The sequence below is a fragment of the Typopeltis vanoorti genome, chromosome 21 (genome assembly GCF_054136105.1).
Source record: "Typopeltis vanoorti isolate ZY-2024b chromosome 21, IOZ_Tvanoo_1.0, whole genome shotgun sequence".
NCBI classification, from domain to species: Eukaryota; Metazoa; Arthropoda; class Arachnida; order Uropygi; family Thelyphonidae; genus Typopeltis; species Typopeltis vanoorti.
Window position 1 is genome coordinate 92,794,436 of NC_143569.1, and position 25,030 is coordinate 92,819,465.

General features: G+C 34.1%; 1 protein-coding gene across 2 annotated transcripts in view; it reads left to right on the top strand.

Moving 5' to 3' along the window:
- Nucleotides 1-9,384: 9,384 nt before the first annotated feature.
- Nucleotides 9,385-25,030, top strand: part of Pkc98E (Protein kinase C) — a 343,235-nt gene continuing 327,589 nt past the window's right edge. For both annotated transcript variants that reach the window (XM_090411701.1, XM_090411702.1), the window contains exon 1: nt 9,385-9,888. In XM_090411701.1, coding sequence (XP_090267827.1) covers nt 9,532-9,888 — 357 coding nt within the window. In that variant the 5' untranslated portion in view covers nt 9,385-9,531. The remainder of the gene's footprint in view (nt 9,889-25,030) is intronic.

Sequence of the window (25,030 nt, forward strand, 5' to 3'; positions counted from 1 at the left end):
TTGGTGAGAGTGATCATAAGGTCTTGACCTGAGAGGTGGCAAATTGTGTGAAATTTTCGATTAAGACAGGGTACGTGTGGAATTACCGTGGTGGCAAGTATGACAAGCTTAGGAGATTGCTTGGTTCAGTGCCATGGCATGTAAAACTGCAAGGGCTGGATGTTGATAGTGCATGGGAAGCGGTCAAGGAGCATTTGCAGGAGGTTATGGCTGACTGTATACCTAGGGTCCGAATAGTAAAACATGTAGGGGTTAAATGGATAAATAACTCCATTAAGCTTGAGTTGCAAAAAAAGAAACAACTGTGGAGGGAATTTAAGGAGAAAGGTGATCAGCAGGCACACGAACGGTATAAAGCGCAGGCCAGAAGGGTAACGAGTGTGGTAAGAAAAGCAAAAAGCGTATTATGAAAGGAAACTAGCTAAGCAAGCTAAATAGAATCCCAAACAGTTCTTTCAATATGCTCCTAGCAAAAAAAAATGTACCAGGCAAAAGGATTTTAAGGAATGCCGATTTTAAGGAGGTCACTGAATCAGTCGATATAGTGGAATTACTGAGTGAACATTTTGCAGGAGTATATCATCCAGGTGGTGATATTGAAAGAATGAAGGAACCATTTGTTCATACGGCAATTGCGATGAATGAAGTGGAGGCGAATAGTCTATTACAGAACCTTAATAATTATACATCTGTGGTTTGGTTGGTATACCGGCATGGGTCTTACATGCCGGTATACCAACCGGCACGTAAACGGCTAAAGAATTATCAGTGCCCTTGACCATGTTGTTTAATTTGAGTCTCAGGTCTGGTTTAGTCCCGAAGGTGTGGAGAGAGGGGAAAATAGTTAAACTGCATACAGGAGGATCCAAGACTACTGTTGCAAATTACCGATCGATCAGCATATCAGGAGTCGTTGTCAAGGTCTTGGAGAAAGTAGTCGAGGGAAAAATACAGGAATGGATTGATGAAAATGAGATACTGTATGAGGGACAGCGTGGCTTTGTGAAGGGTAGACCATGTCTTAGTAACTTGCTCAAGTTTTATAACGGCTGAACTGGATAAGTGTGATGGGTTTACAGTGATACTGCTGGACGTGGCTAAGGCATTTGACAGGATACTACATGGAATTCTAATCCGTAAACTGCAACATATGGGAATGGATATAGAATTGGTGAGATGGATAGGTGAGTGGTTGATGGAGAGGTATCAGAGAGTAGTTTATTCAGGAATAGAGTCGAAAAGACGGCCAGTGACTAGTGGTGTGCTGTAGGGTACTGTTCTTGGAGCACTGCTGTTCAATTTGTTCATTAGTGATATAGGGAAGGATCTAAGAGGAACAGTTCATTTGTTCGCTGATTATGCAAAGTTGGGTAGGACAATAGTGAATGCGGAAGATATCAAACTCTTGCAGGATGATTTGGATAGATTGGTGTTCTGGGCTAAGTAGAATGGATGTCAATTTAATATGACAAAATGTAAGGTTATGCATTTTGGGGTGAAAAGATTAGCAGCAGTATACCACATTGGTGGAAGGGTACTCCAGGAGATTGATGACGCCAGGGACTTGGGAGTGATGGTGGATCCGGAGATGATGTTTATGGGGTGCATTGCAAAAGTGGCTACATCAGCTTATCAACTCACTTGGTTGTTGAAAAATACTTTGACGAGCAGAGACAAGCAAGTTATTGTTCCTCTGTACCGAGCCTTGATAAGACCTCATCTCGACCACTGTGCCCAGATTTGGTCACCTAGGTTTCTTCTTGATGGGGAGGAGATGGAGAGGATCCAGATGTGAGTGACCAAGATGATAGCAGGTCTATGGAATGAACCTTAGGAGAACAGGTTGAAGATTTGTGGATTGCAGAAATTGGTTGATAGGCAGAAGAGGGGAGATATGATTGATTCATTCAAATTGCTGAAGGGTTTCAATAGGATTAATTCAGAGGATATGTTTGAGATCAGTGTTGGTGGTTGGAAAAATAGCAGACATCTATGGAAGCTGTGCAAGGGTGTGGTTAGCAAGGGTGTTAGAGCTGGGTTCTTTGCTTTTAGAGTGGTAAATGAGTGGATTAAACTGCCAATGTCTGTGTTGTGGGTCCTATGACAGTGAATGAGTTCAAGGCAAGGTATGATAGATACTGTGAGAATGCCGAATATTTGTGTGGACGTGATGTTTAGGGCCTCCCTCGATGAGTCTAAGGACTCCCTGGAGTCGACGCTTGGAATCGCCGAACTTTATATAGTTTCTACTATATTCGGCATGAAACTCTTTGAGTTTCTTATTATTCGGCTAAAAAACGATATGGGATGTAACATCCCTTAACTCAAACAAGTCATTTGTCGCCGAATTGAAGCCTTTGGCTCTTCATATATCTAATTATTATTGAACATTTCAGTTTCAGAATTTTTTCTACACTATGCATAATGTTGGATTCATATAACTAAAATGTATTTAAAAATTTGTTTAAAACATCACATATTTGCAATTTATTATAATGCAAATGTCAAAACATAAACACATTTAAGATTATTCGCACTTGGATGAAATATTATTACTGTATCACTTCTCCCAAATTGCCTTCTTCAGAAAGGGTACAGCTGAGTTAATAAAATTTTACAAGGGGTACTGAAAGTTTGAAGACCACTATTGTAGGGTTCCTTACTATAAGCAATTAAGTGATGTATGGGATAACAACAATTTCAGTTTATTATTGTAGTCATCTGTGTTCAGGATCACCATAGCATTGTTTTTATTTGCATTTCCTATTACTGTGTTTCAGTTTCGGTTTCACTCTCAGTTAGAGATACACTTCTTGAAGAGCTTGCATTTTTAAGTAAAGAAGCTGTCAGTTCCAACCTAATGACGACTGTTTCTACCGCCTGATGATGAATTCGATGTTTGACATTATCTGTTTACATAGGATTTTTCTGGCACAATAGCATAATTAAAACCTTTACTATGAATTTTTGGTTTCATTGTCCCAAAGTCTTATCCAACATGTGGCTACCGTGTAATTGCCGGAAAGTGTTGGAACTTTTCTTCCATGTGAGCTTTTATTTTTCTTAAATATTCTTAGTTTGTGTTCAGTGAAAGTGAAGTTCATAATACTTTTCATTGAGCGTTTTGCATTTGTTCCTTTAGAAGAGATAGTCTAGTCGTTGTGTATATCTGATTGCTCAAGTACACTCAGAATATATACATAATAGTCCTGACAACTTTGTCACAATTGTCCCGATTTCGTTAGTTTTTAAGAGCTAGCGAAATCGGCTTGTGAATTATAATTTTTATAAACAAATTATTTATTTGCATTCCTGTGTCTATGCAGTTTTCGGTTCCTGAAATGTCTATATGAATTACAGAAACAGCTACGGAAATACGAGGTTCTGTATGTTAGATTTCGTGATAACATAGCAGAACGGAAATGAAGTTTTCATGCAGCGTCGGATTGATGAGGAATCACATGGTAATATTAATGAAAGTAATTAGGCTTATGCTTATATTTTCCTATTTTACCATAAGCATAAGCTTAGATTTATGCTCACAGAAAGTAGGCCCAGGACTCAGTGATTTTTTAAAAAAATTTGGTGTTCGGAGAAGAGATCACGGCAGAGTACTGATGTCATCTCCTGGGCCTTGACCCCAACATTATATAACATTGTCTGAATTGGTCGACTCTTGCGGTTGATTTTTATGAGTTTATAGAAGAAATCCGAAGTTTCAGGGAGAAGAATACTACATGCCAGTCAGTACCGTCGACAAGGTGTAGCATAGAGGCAGCCTGCCTCAGGGTGTGGCTTAATAAGGGCGCTCGTTCAGCCATATTGCGGTAGGCACCGTCGTAACAATTCGTGTTAGGTAGCAAGTGCAGAAAGAAGTTTTTCCAAGCTTAAACTGATTAAAAATTATTTGCGAACAGCAATGACCAAGAAAGATTGGTTGGTCTAGCAACTATATCGATAGAGGCAGACATAACTTATAATTTAAATTTAGAAGAGTTTTAAACTGTTTTATTGTACGATATCCCCGTAGAGCAAACATTTAATTAATATTATTATTTAATCGTTTTGCATTAATGTTTCTCTTGTAATAAAAACAAAATAGCAATTGGAGATATTCTTATATTTTTGTCTTATAATCCATCAAGGGCGATATTCAATTGTCTGCCTCAGGGCGCGATCTAATCTGGCGACGACCCTGATGTCAGTGATTGATTACCTAGGGAACCAACCTAACATCTTAGAAACAATTCCTGTAGTCAGTGAATAGAATCGAATATACAGCCTTCTTTCTTCAACCAGCTTAATTATACATGCAAACATCATTTTCCCACAGCTACACACCCACCTGAGGACAAAGATATTAAACTGTTTTCTGAGAGTTATGAGGAAAAATAGAAATAGAATGAGTGTAAACGGAATCAAAATCAAAATAAATAATGCCAAGGTTTGTGGATTTTGGTGGATGGGAAGTTGAAATTTAGAGAACATAGTGCAAAAGTGGATAAAAGAGCTCACAGGATTACCTGATTATTGAGGAACATCCTGACATGCAGAGATTAGAAGGTTATTATTCCTTTTTATAAGGCCTCATCTGGATTATTTCGAAGAAATTTGGTCACTTGGAGAGTGGTAAATAAGTGAAATAGATTGCCAGAATCAGTTGTGTGAGCTCTTTTGATTAATGATTTTGTTGTGACCTATTCTTCTTATTCTATTCTATTTACCTCCTTATACTTTATATCATACCGGCTGCGCCATTTATGTTGTGTCCCAATTTTTATTCTATTTTATAATTTCCTCTTATCTATATTCTTCTATTATCTATGCACGAGATATCACCAAAACTTATACTAATATCTAAGTTATTTCTCCCCTTAGTACCCCTAATATTTGTATTTATACTGCACCTTTTGGGATATTTAGTTTGAGATATTATATACAAAAACAAGGAGAAAGAACTCAAATATGTCTGAAAGTGTAACTATATTGCAGTCGTGACACTTTATCTCGTTTCTTAACATTAATTTCCCGCGTGATTAGGTTCGTAAATTTTCAAGTGGTGCATTGGACAGCAATTTCAAACAACTCTTTTATCATTGAACAAAGGTTTATTAAATTCCTTAACATGGTACAATTCAATTTTTTGTGATTACTCAATTTAATGCTAAACTAAATACTTACAAACTAACATAAGCTTACTACAAGTAATTAGGCTATGATCCTATAATGAGTATTATGATCATGCCGCCATAACAATTCAACACATAAATTCACTTGATATGGACAAATAAGATTAATTCACACTATTTAACTATTCAAACTTACGTAGATTAACTAAACCTTTTCAGCACTAACACACAATTATGACATTTTAACTTTCCCATACATTACAATAGACATGCAAAATTCTCAGGACACTTAATTTTTCACATAACATTAACACTAGCTAGCTTACTTTTAATATATTCTGTCAGATACTAAAGTCCTAGTATGAATTTTCCTTGGTCACTTCAACAGTTCCGTATTAGAACAATGATACTTACTACAGACAAATTTTAGTTAACATTAGATATATTTTACATACCTTTCTTCCTTGAAATTTTCATATGGGCCTTTACCTTCTTCTGATTGAACTATCTTGATATAACCTCACCGATAATCTGCTTCTTCTACGCTCCTTTTGGGATTGAACTAGGTTCACGACACACTCTGAATCATCTATATATCGGCTGTGCAACTCGCCACGTGGATATCGATATCTCTACAGCTCTCCGTTTTTCGTAGTTGTCATTGAAGTTGGAACACGAAGAATATGCTTTCTTTTCCTCGACTATATGGCATTCTTCGCTTCTCACATAGGAAATATGGAACCGAAATTCCACTCACTTTCGTTTCCGTGTTGTGATGTGGAGATATAACCCCTATCTCGCCACTCAGGAAAACATCGTGAAATCCCTACGAAAGAGCTCGCGAAGGACTCCTTTGGAACAGAATCAAAACGAAAACCAAAAAAGCCTCGTGGGGGGTTTTCAACCCTTCTATACCTGTTCTCCTAATGGCACTTATTCTAATTTCTTTTCTCCGCCCACTACTTGTTTTTACTTCACCGACCAATTAGGGTGGCGTTTTTCTGCCAGACGTCCTTTGATCGGCGAGCTCGTAAGATGTCTCAATCCGGGAATCGGCCCTGAGCGATAGTCTGTTGTTTTTCTTTTGCTAGCCTCTAATTTAATCCATTTCCAAAATTTTTGTATGAATTTACTTAATAACTTAATCTCTAGCCTCTCACATATCATCTCTTATGACTAATCCTTTTCTGTCTTATTTATTTAACTTTTCTCATTTAAATCATATCACAATATTAATATATTCTTTCTTTTTGTTAGTTAATTTAACAAACTCCTTTATATTTTATATATTTTATTGGATGCAAGAATCTTTCTTTTTCTTTTTTATTAATTCAACTATTATCTTTTATGCAGGGTTCTAATTTATTTTATTTATTCTTCATGTTACACCATGATAATTGAGAATTCTATATTCTTAAGATATCAGGGTGTAACAATTTCAAGGCAAAATATTACAGTCGTGGTGCAGGTATTGACAATTATGATTAATTTTTAATAGACCTCCCATGATAAGTCTATGGACTCAATGGAGTGGCCTCTATATAATAATAATAATAATAATATGCTGTTGTTGCTGAATGCCATGCAGTCATTTTCATCTCTTGGTGATCTTGTGAACAAAGGCTCTTCATCCCACTCGACCTTTCCCCGTTTGTTTCAGCAATTTTCAGTTCAAGTTGGTAAGTCCTTTTCTATTATCCATCCAGCTCTTTTATGTTGTTCCTCTTCTTCTTCTTCTTCTCATTCTTGCAATCTTCCCTCACATAACAACCTTTTCCAATGATTCATCAGCTTGCATAATATGTCCAAAGCACACCAACTTCTATTTAGCGATCATCGCCTCCAAGGAGCATTCTGTCTTTATACTCTCTAAAACTTTATTGGTCATTCTTGCAGTCCATGAGATATTTTTAATAGTCTCCTCCACGCTCATAATTCAAACGAATCAATTCGCTTTCTATCTTTCTTCTTAATAATCCAGCTTTTACATCCATACATCACAACTGGAAATACCATTTATTTGACAGTTCTAACTTTCGTGGCTATATTCACCCCTCTATCTCTCATAGTTTTTTGGCAGGTTTATAACATATCTTTTTCCCATGAATATCCTTCTTAATTTCATCTTCATATTTACCATTATTTCTGATTCTGGACCTCAGTAAATCATAATTTTGAACGATTTCTATTTTATCTCCCTTTGTTATAAATTCATTTAAATTGCCCAAAGCCATCACGTTTGTTTTGCTGATTTTTAAATTAACCCTGCTTTATTACTTTCCCTCTTAACAAATACAATCAACCACTCCACATTTTCCTTAGTGTCCGCTATGAGGCCTGTATCATCTTCATACATTAAATTATTTATTTTTCTGCCACCAATCTTAATTCTTGCTGGATCTTTGTTTAAGTTTGTTATTCTCATAATATATTGACTATTATGAGAAATTATGAGAATACTAAGTTGCCCTTTAAAAATATAGGGCAACAGTATACAACCAAAGTTGGGTAGGGCGATAGTGAATGCAGAAGATGTCAAAGTCTTGCAGGATGACTTGGATAGATTGGAGTTCTGGGCTAAGGAGAATGAATGTCAATTTAATGTGACAAAATGTAAAGTTATGCATTTTGGGGTGAAAAGATTAGCAGCAGTATACCACATTGGTGGAACTGTACTCCAGGAGATTGATGAGGCTAGGGACTTAGGAGTGTTGGTGGAGAGGGAGATGAAGTTTAGGGGGCACATTACAAAAGTAGCTAAATCAACTCATCAACTCACTTGGTTGTTGAAAAATACCTTGACGAGCAGAGATAAGCAAGTTATTGTACCTCTGTATCGAGCCTTGATAAGACCTCATCTCGACTACTGTAAGAGGGAGATGTAGTTTAGGGGGCACATTACAAAAGTAGCTAAATCAACTCATCAACTCACTCGGTTGTTGAAAAATACCTTGACGAGCAGAGATAAGCAAGTTATTGTACCTCTGTACCGAGCCTTGATAAGACCTCATCTCGACTACTGTGCCCAGATTTGGTCACCTCGGTTCCTTCTTGATGGGGAGGAGGTGGAGAGGATCCAGAGGCGAGTGACTAAGATGATAGCAGCTCTATGGAATAAACCATATGAGAACAGGTTGAAGATTTGTAATTGCAGAAACTAGTTGTTAGGCGGAAAAGGGGAGATATGATGAGACATTAATATTGCTAAAGGGATTCTATAGGATTAATTCAGAGGATATTTTTGAAATCAGGACTGGTGGTGGGAGAACTAGGGGACACCTATACAAGCTGGGCAAGAGTGTGGTTAGCAGTGGTGTTATAGCTGGGTTCTTTACTTTTAGAGTGGTAAATGAGCGGTATAAGCTGCCAGAGTCTGTTGTGGGTGCTATGAGAGTGAGCGAGTTCAAGGCAAGGTATGATAGATACTGTGAGAATGTCGAATAGTTGTGTGGACATGATGTTTAGGGCCTCCCTCGATAAGTCTAAGGACTTCCTGGAGTAGCCCGAAATAATAATAATAATAATAAACCCTACCACACTCCTTTTCCCACTCAAATACTATAAAAAGATTGTTTATTACTGAAGCTTCATACAGCTCTCTTATCAAGAGAATTAGATTCTCAGGTATTCCCATTGAACATCAGGTATTGAACTCATTACAATCCAAGTCTGTTGTGATCCACGCAATCAAAAGCTTTCTTATAATCAATAAAACGGATGAATACTTCCTCCCGAATCCATCTCGCGTTATGCTATTTGGTTTCTAATTCCTCTACCTCAGCTAAAGCCTGTCTATATTTGTGGCATTGCCTCTATTCACACATGGCTCTTGCCTCTGTTGGCTCACTTTCAACATAACTTTACTTGCATGTGAAAGTAAAGTGACGGTTCTATAATTCTCACAATCTTAATTCTATAATTTTTAGTTCTATAATTCTCAGAACAACAACAACAAAAAAAACAATAATAATAAATTTAATGTTGTTTTGAGTAGCATATTTCTATAATAAAAGTTACATATTAAAATATTTTCCGGTATTTTCTCAACGAAATTTTAAAATGAGATTATTGAATAAATATATATACCCATAAATATCTCATATTAGCGATGCAAGTTACAGTCCTCCTTACGTACTTTATTTCATTTTTCAGAGAGGGCGCTATACTCGATTGGATTTTGCGCAAGTGCTAAACCTGTGAATTCTCAGCGAACTGTGGGATACTTTTATTGACTGGTATAATTATTAGGGTTGAAAACTGCATCCTTTCTCGAGGATTGGGTAGTTTTACATGGCGTTCGTAGGTGATTTACAATTTAAGGAACCAAATGATTCCTAAATAGTGATGGATCGACACATGGTTTTGTAAGCGAAAGCTTGCTTGTAATTAGTGCGGTCTGATAATGCCGAATTTCACGGGAACATTGAAGTTGAAAATATGCGAAGCCATAGATCTACGCCCTACAGAGTTCGCTACTCGGCATAACGTCGGAAAGCAGCAGCCGATGTTGATAGATCCTTACGTCTCCATCGACGTGGACGAAATTCACGTAGATCGTTCTACAACGAAACAGAAAACGTTTAAACCAGTATGGAATGAATATTTCACTACGGAAGTTCACAATGGACAGAATTTAGGATTGACTGTGTTTCATGATGCCGCCATACCGCCCGATGATTTCGTGGCTAACTGTACTGTATCATTTGATGAGCTTGTGAATTCGTCCAAGGAAGCCGGCACTAATGAATCTGATATTTGGGTATGTATAAAGATAGAAACGAGTGATGACTTCGTGTATGTTTTGCGCTTTTCCATCGACTATAACTTCACCTTTAAAATTGCGTTTATACCTTGATCGTATATTGGATGACACCAGGAAAGTTTTGAATTTCTTCAGTATAAGTTGTGTTATATTTAATATGCATTATTCCTGTTGACTGTGTATATTTGTGTGTGTATATGCACTTCGAAATTTTTCTCGTTTCTGTTTTGTTCATCAATTTAGCTTTCCTTTAAATATGGTGCTCCTACCGATAGGACGACTCCACACTAAACTTGTTTGAAATGCATTATTTAAGGGTAATTGAAAGTCTTAGAGCTTTTCTGTTAGTTGAAGATTATTTAAGGATTTACCTGCCTCCTATCCATATATTCCCAAGCAGTCCTTTTACATTAAACTCACAATCGTCAATAAAAGAAAACAGATGTAGAATTTTTCGAAATTGGATAGTGTGTGGTAGGTGACATTCTTGCATATTAAAGTTGTGTTTTCATGTCAAAATGAGTTACGCATTTATGTTATCTGATATTTAGTGGGAATTTTTAAATTGCCGTTTCTCCTAATGTTTCGTTATTCTTATCACACATTGATGCAAATGTTTCCTGAAGTAAAGCAGTTATTTAATGACATTTTTAGCTATTATTAAATTCTTATATCATTAAACTCATTATATTAAGTGATTTGTAAACGCAAATAATTGCATTTGCGTTTACAAACACAAATGCAATTAAAATTACCATTTTTTATTTTTTTCAAATATATTCTTAGGATTAATTAATTTCTGAAGTCATGAAATGTCACCAGATAGATACATTTAACCATCATATAGCATAATTTCCTTTGTAAAAAATGTCTGGTATTTTTGACCACTACTTTTATTATATGTAGATACTAAAAAAAAAGTTTTTATTTTTTATTCGTTAGAAATCAGCAGAATTTAATGTATTGTTCTCTGTATTAAAGTATACAGAATTCTTTCATTAAATTTTTGCTTTGTATTGTCAGAGAGAATTTTATATTTAACTCTGAAGAAGCTACGAATTCGTATTGAATAATTATTTAATAATTGTATTGTCCGCTTGTAAAGGAACAACAACAAAAAAGAACTGGGGTTATATTTTATTTACTTCTTCATCATAACCATTACCAGTAATTCCTACTGGATGTGGCAGGCTTTACAGTAGGCTAGGTAATTACTTTGTACTTCATTAGGTGATATTATTTTAAAAATTAAATGCTACAATTTCATTAACTTGTAATTTGAAATCAGTTGTGGACCTGCCTAATGTAATATTTTATAGCATGTCAAAGAATATTGTACAAAATATGCAAATATTAAAATTTTAATTTTAATGTTTGCATACATTTCATTTTTCTTGTCTTGGTAATTCAGCATTTTTCCTTTTAAATTTAAATATTGTTTACTGACCAACAATTTCTATTAGACATCTTATATTTAATTATGCCTGACCACATAAGTGAAAATTATGTCTCTTATATAGTTATTCCTTTTGGAAAGGTTTTCTTAAATATCAGATTACAGACAAACTTCATATGTATTCCTAACAGCTGATCAAGATTTAGTTAAAAAAGAAAAAATAAATAAACTTGCATATTTTAATTGATCTTATTCATTTAGTAAGCATGAAAAAATGCATTAAAGTATATGTAGATATATTCCTCATATATGGAGTTGATATATTCCTCACCAGTGGCTTCCTTAATAATTAATATATCAGTATTAGGGATGATATAGGAATTTTCTATTGGAAATTCTTGCTCTCAGTTAAATATTTATAATAAATAGAAGTACTATTTAGTATAATGTATTCTGGCTTTCATTTCACAATATTTTTTCTTCAAGGAAATATTTTGCAGTTTGTAATGTAAATATTTATTAGTCCATTTTCTGTGACTTAAAGGCTTCTATAAAACATTTATCTGCTTAATTTTAATGTTTAGTTATTTGGCTGACATATTGATGAAATTTTTGATGATAACAGTTGGATTTAATGATAAACTACTCATAGCGTGCGACTATGTTCATTAAAGTTGTTTTATGATTTGATTTCATGTCTGTTTTATTATCTGGCTTGCTACGTTCTTTGTAGCATTCATTTATATATAGTTGGAGTTTCAGTTATGTTAAGTTTCATTAAAGATTAATCTTTTTTGGCTAAGTTCCTAAATTAATTTTGCAATGTGTTCAACTTATCAAGGTAATGTGCTGACTATCATGATATATATTTTAAGATAATATTAATTGTTGGACACCTGGACAATTTTACACATGCCTGTTACTTGAGGGGAATTTAGCTTGTTGCAATACACATCTTATTACATATTAATCTTTAAATAAGTTCAGCATAGATCAGTAATAATGGCTATTAGCTCAGTATTTATGACAAATCTGGTGATATACAAATAGTGATATGTATTTCACAGTGAATTTTGCACTTTAATCAATAAGTCATCTTAAACTCCATAGCATCTATTTTAGATGCAACAGGTTATGTTGGAGTGCCTGAAACAGTGATCATCAGCCTTGTTTTCTTTTGCATAATTGACTCCAATCAATTTATGGATATTTGTGCATAAAGAAAAAACATATTTCTTGTATTAACAAAACATAGGATATCTTTTATACAGTAATCTCTCAATTTCAACTACAGTAGGAAATCAGTTTACTGGTCAGATAATTGAAGGATCAGTTAACTGCAGGTATGGCTACATGGTACTGTACTAGAAGTCATTTGATGTGCTAACTCATTCAAGGTTTTTAAGTTTTTTTTATTTATTTGGTTATACTATAAATTAAAGATGCCAAGAAATTATATTCTTGGTTTAATCCTTGATTCAAGTGTAAGCAAACAAAGTCTGCACTTGAAAGTATCTTCACAACTGTGCTGCTTGTATATAGAGGCTAATTACTTCACATCAATTGCCTTAGTATTCCATAATGCAAAGCACACTTCCTTTCATAAGTGTATATTGCTATGCATTATGAGAAGGATCACTATCCAGACCAGTTTTGATCTTTGTAGAAGTAAGGATCTTCTCCAAAAACTAGGTGATCCTTCAGATCATTCTAACTTCAAGGAGTAACCTGAAGGATCTTATAACTCATTACACTCTGTTAATCTCAGCAGTGATTCCACCAGTGTGTGTGTGTCTGTCTCTCTCTTTCCAAATGTGCTTGATTTTTAGGAATTTGACCGAAAAGATGTCAGTTTTGTATTATAGCTTGACAATGGTCATATTTAATGACATAATGGTAGCATGTTTGATTATATGTATCAAATATGTTTAGATATTTGATACAATTTAGCATTGCTGGTGATATGAAGCATATGGAATTGTATAGATAATTGATTGGTAGAATGGAGAACCCTCCCATAGGTCTTTGGACTTCTGGGGAGGGGTGTTCATGCATTAATAATAGCATAGGATAGAAGTTTACTCCCACCTTAAGAACACAGCAGAGGATTTTAAAATCTTTTTCCATATGTTACAGCATTACATACCAACAACATGCTTCTCACAGGAAACTGCTCACATCCTTGGGCATCAACCATGAGATCCTCTGATGTGCTTGATACTTTCAAAGTTTTAAATTGTTTTCAGTCTCACATACTGATGTGAAGTGTTGTAAATCTAAAATTTATGGATTTTGGTTGGAAATTATAGTTTTCTAGAGTTAAACTTTAGATCTTCAAATTATAATTTTAAGGTCAACAAAAATTAACTTTTTTTTAAATTTTTATTTTATTTTCCCCTACCTTATGTCGTGCGTTTGGCATTCCTGATTGAAATCAATCTTTTTGATTAACTATGGTCATGTGAATTGTCTGTTACAGAGGTTCTCATGGCAGATGCCCAAGGATGTGAGCAGATTCCTGGGAGAGGCATGTTGTTGGTATGTAATGCTTTTAACAACATGTGGAGAAAAATTTTAAAATTCTTTGTTGTGTTCTTAAGGTGGGAGTGAAATTTTTCTTGAGGGGAAGTGGGATGCAAGGTAACATTTGCTCTATCAATTTGCAGCTCAGTGCCTCTAACTTAGAGGGTGAATCTAGCTTGGGGCAATATACAAGCGCCTCCGTAGTGCAATTGGAAGAACGACAGTACGTTGCACCCTTCGATTAGAAAAGGCCTAAGTTCAATTCTCGTCATGATGGGAGGATCTTTATATGGGCTTTTTCAATTGACGGTGAGTTAGCCGATCTCATACGGAGGTAGCAGGGTTTTTCATCCCACATACAGACAAATCGGCTCTTCAGAACACACGCAATTTACAGACAAAAAAAAATAATACTAGCTGTGGTGGTGGTGGTTGTGGGCAGTAGATGGCATTGATGTAGGTGATTGGTAGTAGAGATTCTGTGTAGTAGTGGAGACGGAGAGTTGTACAGTAGGTGTCCTCCTCCTGCGATGAGTCTTCGGACTCCTTGGAGGTGTCCCGAATAATAATAATATACACATCTTATGCAATTCCAGAAACTGGTTAGAGAAAACAGGCTTTTTTGGTCATAATTCCAACTAGACCAAATCATTTGTTTGCTATGGTGGTTATCATATATTAGGTGAACAGAATGGAGAGTTCCTACTAATTTTGCACTATATTTTCTATTTTATTATTATAGTTTATATCATTGTAATATAGAAATATGTAATATTTTTATATTACAATGATATAAACTTGCATTGATATAAATCTGAATGTTAGTTGTAATGAGATTATGTAATTATTCAGGAAAAAAATAGCACATAAGAGTTCAATTTAAATAGAACATTAATAATTATATAATAATTCATTGGCATCTTCAGGTTATACACAATACTATCATATATAGCAAACTTTATAATGCAGACATAATACTAAACAGCGATGCATGCTTATAACAAGTTAAGCCATATCATATCTGCATAGTGCGTTCCACATCTAAACATGCTTTTTTTTTTAAATATTATATTTTTTTTATTAGATCAGTTGGTATTATCCACAGAAGTTTTCCTCTTTTGTCTTTAAATATTCTGAGTGATAGATAATCCCAGTTCCTCTTCTCTAGAGGTCAAACACTGGGAACCTTACTAGTTACTCTAGCCTTCAGTAATCAGGGTAGTTGTAGTAGTCTTACACTGAGATGATTGATGATAAAAATCATCTGCCACTTTAAGGCTTTAACAAACATGTGCTATAGTGGGAATTGATCCCATTTAATCAGGGTGTCAGATTGATCACACTTAGACTCATCCAATTAGGTGGATAGCAGACATTTCATCAAATTTTCCTTATTATATGTCACCTCCAAGGACTCATCACACGAGAACACTCCACTCTACTCCACTACACATCTTTCCATTTTCGCCTCTAATATTTAATTATATATACATCAGGAGGTGTACAGGGTATTATGGTAGTGCTACTACATGAAAAGGTTACATCACTGTGTTTAGGTATCCTGAGTAATAGATAATCCTAGTTTCTCTTCTCTAGAGGGCCTTAATATCTACTTTAGCCTTCAATAATTAACTCTATAAGTAAGGTTACATCATTACTAACTTCCTATTGTCAATTTTCCTCCAAATCTATTATGTCAAAACTTTAATATTATCATCATATATTTCTGTCTTTTTACACTTTTTTTTACCATATCAATCTACCTACATCTTAGTCTTCTTCTTGGACTTTGTCCTCCCATCCTGATAAAAAAAAAAAAAAAAAGAAAAAAAAAAGATTTCTAACAACAAATTCCTGAATGCTACCAATGTCATGTTCTTTCCTAATAATCTTGTTTTTAATATGATATTGTCATCAGTGCTGTCTGTTCACTTCCCTATTCATTCTCAGAACTCTCATATCATTGTCTTCAGTCTTTAAGTGTTGCATTTCTACCTCATCTCTCAGATTCATAAGTTAAAATAGTTTTGAACACTGTCTTGTATTATTATGTGACACTTCCAAGGACTCATGAGTCCTTGGAGGTTTCCTCTGCTACTCAATTTTCCACCTACATACAACAATGGTACTAACACCAGCAGTATTTTTTTTGTCTGTAAATTGTGTGTGTTTTCTGGCTGATTTGTCAGTATGCAAGATGAAAACCCTGAGTTTCTGGGAGAAAAACCCTGCTTCCTCAGTAGGAGACTAGTTAACTCACCTTCTGAAAATGCCCATGTAAAGATTCCTCTCATCATGATGAGAAGTCAATGAGGTCTTTTTCAATTGAAGGGTGCAATGTTCCATTGTTCTTCCATTTGCGCTATGGAGACGCTGACCATATAAATAACATGGACACTCCATTGAATCAAAAGACTCATTGCAAGAGACCCGCTATCTATCAGTACAATACCTGTTATACATCTCCTTAAACCTGTTTACTGACAGTGCACTCGCAGCCATCTCTGGCAATCCATTCAGCACTCTCCAAATAAAGAACCTAGTCTACACTTTTAGACAACTTCCAAGTATGATCCCTTGTTTTCCCTCTACTCCCCATGTATTGAAAAATTTCTTGTCTCAGTCTTATAGAATCATTTTAGTAACTTATAAGATTCTATCATAATCCCTTCCCCCCCCCCCTCTCTTCTGCCTGTCAGCTAAACTCTGCAACTCACACACCCTCATATAGCTAGTTTAGTGTTTTGATTAATTTCTCTCTTATTCCCTATAAATTTATTCACTTGCCATCCTAACATACCATAAATTAAAGATGCTAAGAAATTATATTCTTGGTTTAATCCTTTATCCAAGTGTAAGCTAACAAAGTTTGCACATGAAGTAACGTCACGACTAGGCAACTCATATATAGAGGCTAATGACTTCACATCACTTGCCTTAATATTCCATAATGCAAAGCACATATCCTTATGGACATGTATAATACTGTACATTATGGAAAGAGTTGCCTACCCAGAGACCGGTTTTGACCTTATTGAGGTCTCATCAGTGATGGCCAGGCTTGAAGTAATGCAGAAGTCATATTTCCATATACAAGTATCCCAAAGGTGTCACACATTATTACTAAAATACTCTGGATTTAGAGATAGATGTTGAAAAATTTTCAACCTAGCTCCCACTCAGGAGACCTCAATAAAGGTCAAAACCAGTCTGGGTAGTGACCCTTCCCTTATTGCATAGCATTATACATGTCTATAAAGCTGTGCTTTGCATTATGGGATACTAGGACTAAAGGATTAAACCAAGAATATAATTTCTTGGCCCCTTTAACGTATGGTATAACCAAGTGGAAAAACTTTCAACTTCCTAACATACCAACTTTGCTAATTCTGTTGTTTCCATAATTTGCCATTTTTAGTAAAAATTGGCCTATGTAACTGAAATATTTTACTTCTATAGGTTCTCCCTTTAGGATACAGTTGATGTTTTCATTGTTTCTGCTATTTTCATGTTTTTTCGCTTTTCATGGTTTTTGTCTCTTTATTGCTGATTTTAATACTAAATTTATTGCAGCAATTATTTAATTTAGTTTAGTTAAATAATCTAGTCTGCAGGATTCTCTAGGATTATAACATCTGCATAAAGTGAAGAGCTTATATTAACATCTTCAGTTGTGGTATGATGTTTAATGCCACTTTCCTTCATAATGTGATCCATATAGATGATGAATAACTTTAACTTCGTTTTGCTATCCACATGATATAAAAATATAACTTTTCAAATAAGTGATTTTTCAGTTATCAGAAAATATAACATATCACTTGTGTGATTCATTGTTCAGTTTGTTCAGCTTCTTCAGTTTGTTTTGTCTCATGATCCATTTCATCTATATAGTTAAATTATTTTATCATGTATCTATATGATAAAATATAAAGATAAATGTCATTTGTTGATAATTGTTACTCTATATTGGAGTATATATCATCTCCATTGTTTCTTGAATCCTCTGTATAGCTTTGACAAATTTAACAACTCTTAATTGTATGTCCTACAGAGAATGAGAACACAGAGATCTTTATTACAGGAAATGATCCAGAGAAAGATGAGATTGGCAGGACATGTACTGAGAGGTTCAGCAGGACAGAGGATATTAACAGTTTTAGAAGGAAAAATTATGGGAAAAGGATCAAGAGGCAAAAAACGAAGGACATGGCTTGAAGATATAAGATCATGGACAGTATCACATGGCTATGCAGAAACAAAAAGGAAAGCCACCAACAGAGAGAACTGGAAGGACATGGTGCTGCACCCTCTCACTGAGGAAGCTACATGAAGAAGAATTGTAGTTCAAGAAAGTTAACCAATCCTGTTAATTTGTATTGAATCATTGTAGTTAAGTGTTTGTAACTTCTGCAGACTCTGATATCTCTCAGACAGCTACTTGTTCTTTAATTTTAATAGCTCTTCTGCTTCTGGTTATGATTATAAGGGATCATCCTTGGGCGAGAGTTGGGCAGCTGAAATTCTCATAGTTGACATGCAAATAGTCCTAAGATTGTTTGATTAATACACAATGATTTAGTTATTCCAAGATCCCTTTGCTGTAGGGGTAATGCAGTCATCCAATTGTAATTGATGTTAATGAGCAGATACTATAGTGAGTATTCCCGATATTTAAACCAAAGCAATTTAGAACTTGACAGGAACTGGCTGATTCTGTTATGTTATTCAAGTTTGAGTTAACAGCTCAGTTTGACTTGGCTGTTGCACCTGCACAATAATAACATAATGCCACTTAGTATTATGTTTTCATCATGTAATTTGTAGTGTATCTTATGTGTAGTGTTTTATATACTTTGATGTTAATGAAGTAGTGGCAAAATTTAATTTATTAAATTTACTTTGGTTACTGTATAATTTATGTGAATTCCTACCCATGAAAGGTTACATAAAGAGACTAATGTACTATTTAATTATTTCAATTTAAAATATTTTCTTTCTTTTATTTTAATTTATTTCTTTATCTGTTAATGTAGATAGGGTTATCCTCTTGCAGTCGATAGCACATATAATATCACACTCTTTCAATTTAATATTTGTTTTTGTTTCTCTTCTTACTGTATATTGAAAATGTCATAGCTGAAAATTCTTCAAAAATAAATAATACATGTATAAAAGTGACTTCCATAATTATGCCTTCCATTTACATATCAATTTTTAAATCAACATTAATAAGTTTTAATTATTTTTATCATAACTATTTGTGTGTGTGTGTATTGGTGAAATTACATAGCACATTTCATTTCATGGTTAGGAAAGTAGCTGTTTGTTTTTATCTGATCCACACACAAAAGGCCACAAGACTTACAGCACATTAGTGTCATGTGTGGGCAAGAGGAGTAGAAGAAAGGAGGAATCTGAGAGGTAGCAGAAAAGAGTGGCAATAGAAAGGTAACCAGTGGGTCCCATGAGGATCTATCCTTAGGCCACTGCTGTTATGGTTGGCAAAACAGACACCCATTTGTTTTATTGATATGAAATTGAGAGTGATTGGGGCATACTATATAATACCTTCAGGAAGACTTGAATAAGCTTGCATGGTGGATAGAGGGCAAATGGTTCTCCATCATCATATTCCTGTTTTATACACACACACACACACACACACACACACACACACACACCTTCATGGTGTGAACAGGATATTATGACGATATTACATAAAAATGTTTAAATCATTACTTCTGTCAACAATTTTACTCCAAATTAATCTTATCTGTCAGGACTTAAGCATCGTCAACCTTGCTTCAGTTTTCTGAAGCACTTCTTTATCAATACCATCTGTTTACATGAACAATTCCACCTTAGATTAACTCTGAGGTGGAACTGTTCACACACATTCCTGACTAATAATGTCAAGCTCCTTCCTCTAATCCTATTTTTGATGTGGTTCTGCTGTTGATAGCTGTTATTTGCTTAATTATTCTTAGCACTCCTCATATCTTCAATCTTTCATTAGGTGTTTTTTTATTTCTAATCAGGCTCTCAGATCTAGAAGTTAAAATTGGTTTGAACAACACTGTCTTGTATACAGCTAGTTTAATATTTTGATTAATTTGTTATTCCATATAAATTTATTCAGTTGACTTCATACCATACCAGCTTTGCTAAGTCTGTTGTCTATTACTACATTTAATTTGCAATCTTCACTAAAAATTATGCCTAAATAACTGAAATGTTTTACTTGTTTTTATTGGTGTACATCTAGAATGCAGTTCAGTGTTTCTGCCTATTTTCATCTTTGTCTTTTTATTGCTGATTTCAAAGTCAAATCCTCGGTATGGTGGTTAGTATCCCCACCTGTCACGTAGGACACTGGGGTTCAATTCTCTGCCAGGGAGAATACATTTTAGCTGGCCTGGTTGGCCGAGTAGTTAGCGTATCTGCTCTTCAGCCAAAAAGGCTGCGGGTTCGAATCCTGCCATGGGCATGGTTGTTTGTGATTGTCTGTGAAAATACTAATGGTGGTGGTGGGCAGTAGATAGCATTGGTGTAGAGGATGCGGTTTGCTGTTGTTGGTGGTTTGAAGGTTTCATACCAAATTTATTTACTGTATTTGTTCGATTTAGTTAGGGAATCCTTTAGACCTATAGTGGATTTAAGAATATAACATTATCTGCAGTTGCCAGCAAAGGCGATTGGTAGAGTCTCTGCTAATGGCTCATGCAAAAGGTTAAGCAAGTTTGAGCGTGGTTAGTGGAAGGTGATCAATCGTTCGATGCTGTTGAACCAGGCCAGCTAAAAATGTATTCTTCCTGGCAGAGAATCGAACCCCGATGAGTCTTTGGACTCCCTGGAGGTGTCACATAATATAATAATAAAGAGCTGAACTGAATATAAAGCCCAGTGCTACTTTCTTTCATAATGTGATCTTTATAGAGGATGAATAGCACTGAACACCTGATTTTACATCAAACCTATCTTCCTGTACTTTCACTTACTTTCAAACTGTACTTTCAAACTGCTGACTTATATTTGAAATATAAACTGTGTATACTCAATATAGCAGCCTATGTACTTATATAATTGTGGTTTTGAATGACTTTTCTATTGGTGCCTTGTATATGCCTTTTCCAGATCTGTAAAATTCAAATACAGATCCTTGTTATATTCCCATGGTTTTTCAATTATTTATCCTAAAAGGTAAATCTGATCCTGACAAAGCTATATTTAGCCTAAATTCAGCTGGTTCTTTTTCAAGTTTCAATTCCACAAGTTTTCTTAGCCCTCTTTTGAACTCTTATCTAAAACACACTCAATAAAGAAATTCTTCTGTAATTCTCATTTTATGGAAATTATGAGGTCTCTTTTTTCACTTGAAATTTGACCTTTGGACATCTGGAGTATTTGAGCATTTCTAATGGAATATCATTTATTCTAGCTACCTATCCATATTTGAGATTTTTGATGGCTTTTTCTACCTCTGCTATTGATAAACACTCTTGATTGCATTCCTTTTGTATATACAGCTCTTCTATTCATGTTTCGGTTAGCATGATTTCGGATTAATAACTCAGACATCTAGAATATCTTCAGTTTTTGTCATCTTTATTATCTCTTTCTTTTTGCAATACTCTTTTCTCCATCTCTAAGGTTATTTAATATCCTTCAGAACATTTTTGCCACCTTTCAGATACTTATGTTCCATATTCTCAATCAAGTATTCCAATGACTTTTGTTTAGCTACTTTTATGTACTGCTGCTTTGCTTTCTTAAATTTTTCTTTCTCACTGAGCATGTGTAACTTATTTGATAGGAACTTTCAGTATGCTGTCTTCTGCAAAAACTTCCTGAACCTGCCATGGAGTTTTGATTGTTCTATCGTTGCAGACAACTTCATCATATGTGTTTCTGGCTGAATCAATCGTTGTTTTCTTCAGTGTTTGCCATTGAGTCCCCAAGGTTTGATTCATTACTTCAAACTTTAATTTTTTTTTTCCTTGAATAATGTTTGTATATTTGAGTCTGCAGTTTATCTCTAAAAGCTGCTTGACTTTTATTCTTTTTAAAACTTTCTTACACGCTTTTCAATGTGATATTCAGTTTTATCCTGTTCAAAACAAAATAGTGATCACTTCCTATTTCAGAGCACCTGTATATGTGTGTGTGTGCTGAACCAGCATGAAGATATCATTATCAACAGTGACAATGTATGAATCTTTTCTTCCCTGTGAATTTATGCACATCTTTATGAATGCCTTTTCCACCTCAATTCTGAGTGATTGTTACACTTAGTATGAAGAGATTATAGGAGTATTATTATTATTACGTGATACCTCCATGGAGTCCAAAAACTCATTGAGGGAGGGCACCCGTTGATGTGACTGTGTTGCGAGAAAGTTAAAGGCAACTATGCAAAGAATCTACTGGACAAGAAGTTGGAATTCCGAATGAATGTTGCAGGTGACTCATGCAGAATTATACAATAATGAAAAGTATGCTGTCAAATAGGAGTAAGGAAGATATATTATAGAAAGTTACTTTTTGATATTTTTACTATTTAAAGTGTTGTGTCATGGTATTATTTTAAGCCATTTCTGGCTTCCAGTAAATAATGTATTTGTCTTGCACTGAGTGATGAAAATCATCTCTCTAATGACCTTCTCAAAAATCAATGACACTGCAATTCAAATGAGACTCGATTCAGAAAAGGACTTGAATAGATTGCATGAATGGGCAGGTAAGTGGAACTGCAGTTCAGTGTTGCAAATTGTAAGGTTTAAAGCAAGCCTAGTTGTCTTAAGGTGGCAGCCCCACCACTAAGATACCTATTGTCATGCTAGTCACTTGATATAGGGAAATGCATATTACTTTCAAGTCTCAACGAAATCCAAACTGGGCAGAAAACATGGGAAACGAACTCAAACTGGAAAAGGTTAAACTTTGGAAAAAGAAAAACATGGTGAAATATGCTACATGGAACATTAGAAGCATAGCGCATAAAGAAGCAGAATTAGACAAAATTTTAAATGATGAAAATATAGATATTGCAGTTCTTACAGAAACAGCTAACTACAATATCATATATAGTGGAGAGGAAACAAATACATGCAAAAGCTGGTGTAATGATTTGTATCCAAATCAATTAAAGCAAAAATAACTCATTATACATACTGGAATGAAAGAATATTAGAAGTGTGATTAAAATTAAATAAAACAGACCATATAATTATAGCCAGAGATCTTAATGCCAGAATAGGAATGAAAAAAATTAACAATAATATACAAAATTTTGGAGAACCAACATTAAACAAAAATGGAAAGCAACTCATTGATTATACAATATATAATAATTTAAAAATAATGAATACATTTTACAAACATAAAAATATATGTGGTGTGCAAGAGGACAAAAATCAATAATAGACTACTTTATAGCAAATGAAAAAGCAGCAAACTTCTTCCTAGATGTTAAAAGTTAGAAGAGGGCTAGAAATTGACACAGAATACTATTTAGTACAGGCAAAACTAAGATTTCCACCAAACTGGTTACAAAAAATAAACACACTAGAGAAACAAAATCTAATTACAAAGTAAGACTACTAAATGATTCACGTATGAAAAATTTATACCAACAGAGGATTAATAACTACTTAGAAAAAATACAAGAAAATGAAGACATTGAGAAAGAATGGAATAATATAAAAGAAATTATCACATCAGCAGCATATGAAAGTCTAGAAACACACAAAAAATATCATAAAAATAAAAAATTACATATATGGGACAATGAAATAAAAACAATAATTGAAAATAAAAAGCTGGCTTTTAAAAGATGGTTAAGTAGCAAAAAACAAGAAGATAAAATTGAATATAAAAAAAGACGAGCAATAGCCAAAAGAGAGATCGAGAAAGCTTGGAAAAATGTGTATTATATCTAGAAAATGACATATACAAAATAAGATCCAGTGGTACAAAATACTAAAACACATGAATGCAGATATAAAAGAAACTGCAAATATAAATTGTGAAATAGAAGTAAAAGAATTTTTGGATTACTTTACAGATCTTTGGATGGATAATACTGGCATCAAAAATAATTACACACCAGAAACTTACAAAATACCTTAAATGCTGTGATAGCAATGAAAGAATTAAAGGGCAACCTAAATAAATAAAAAATGGCAAATCAGCAGGAGAAGATGGGATAAACTCTGAACTGTATAAATTTGCTGGAAAAAAATTTCATCAAAGATTACTAAAATTTTTAAATAAAATATATACAAATGGACAAATACCAATAGAATACAAGCATAGTAATACCTATATTTAAAAAAGGGGATAAAACAAAACCTGCTAACTACAAAGGTATTAGTTTATTGAATACATGCTACAGAATACTTAATGAAAAAGTAAAAGTATACAGTGAAAAAACATTAGAATGTCAAAATGGATTTAGAAAAGGACGTTCTACAATGGATGCAGCTTTCTGTTTAAAACTACTTATAGAAAAAAGAAGAGAATTTAATTTGGAAACTCATCTTTTGCTTATAGATTTTGAAAAAGCATTTGACAAAGTAAAAAGATGTATGCTGTTTGATATATTACAAAGAATAAATATATCTAATATTTTACTACATGCAATATTGAATATATATGAAGATAATGAAATAAAAATAAATGAAAAGTCTGAAAAACAATCTATAAACCAAGGAGCAAGATAGGGATGCCCTCTGTCTCCAACACTAATGAAATATTAATACAGTGGAACACCTTAAACAATCAAGGTATAGAAATTTCCTGGAATAACAAAATAAATACACTATTATTTGCAGGTGATCAGGTAATAATATCAGATAAGGAAGACAATTTACAAAGAGCAATATATAATTTAATGTTATAGTAGAACAGTTTGGAATGAAAATTTCCATAGATAAAACTAAAACAGTGGCATTTTGTGGACAAACTCCAGTTAGAAGCAAAATAGTTATTAATAATAAAATAATAAAACAGATAAATACTTTCAGTTATCTGATGTGAAATATCATATGAAGGAGAAAAAGACATAAAATTAAAAACTTCAAAATTTTTACAGATTATAGGCCTGATAAATAGAACACTGAACCCAAATATAGTACAAAAAGAAACACGCTTGAAAATATACAATACTTTAGCAGTGCCCACGTTATTATATGGCAGTGAAAGTTGGGCAGTAAATAA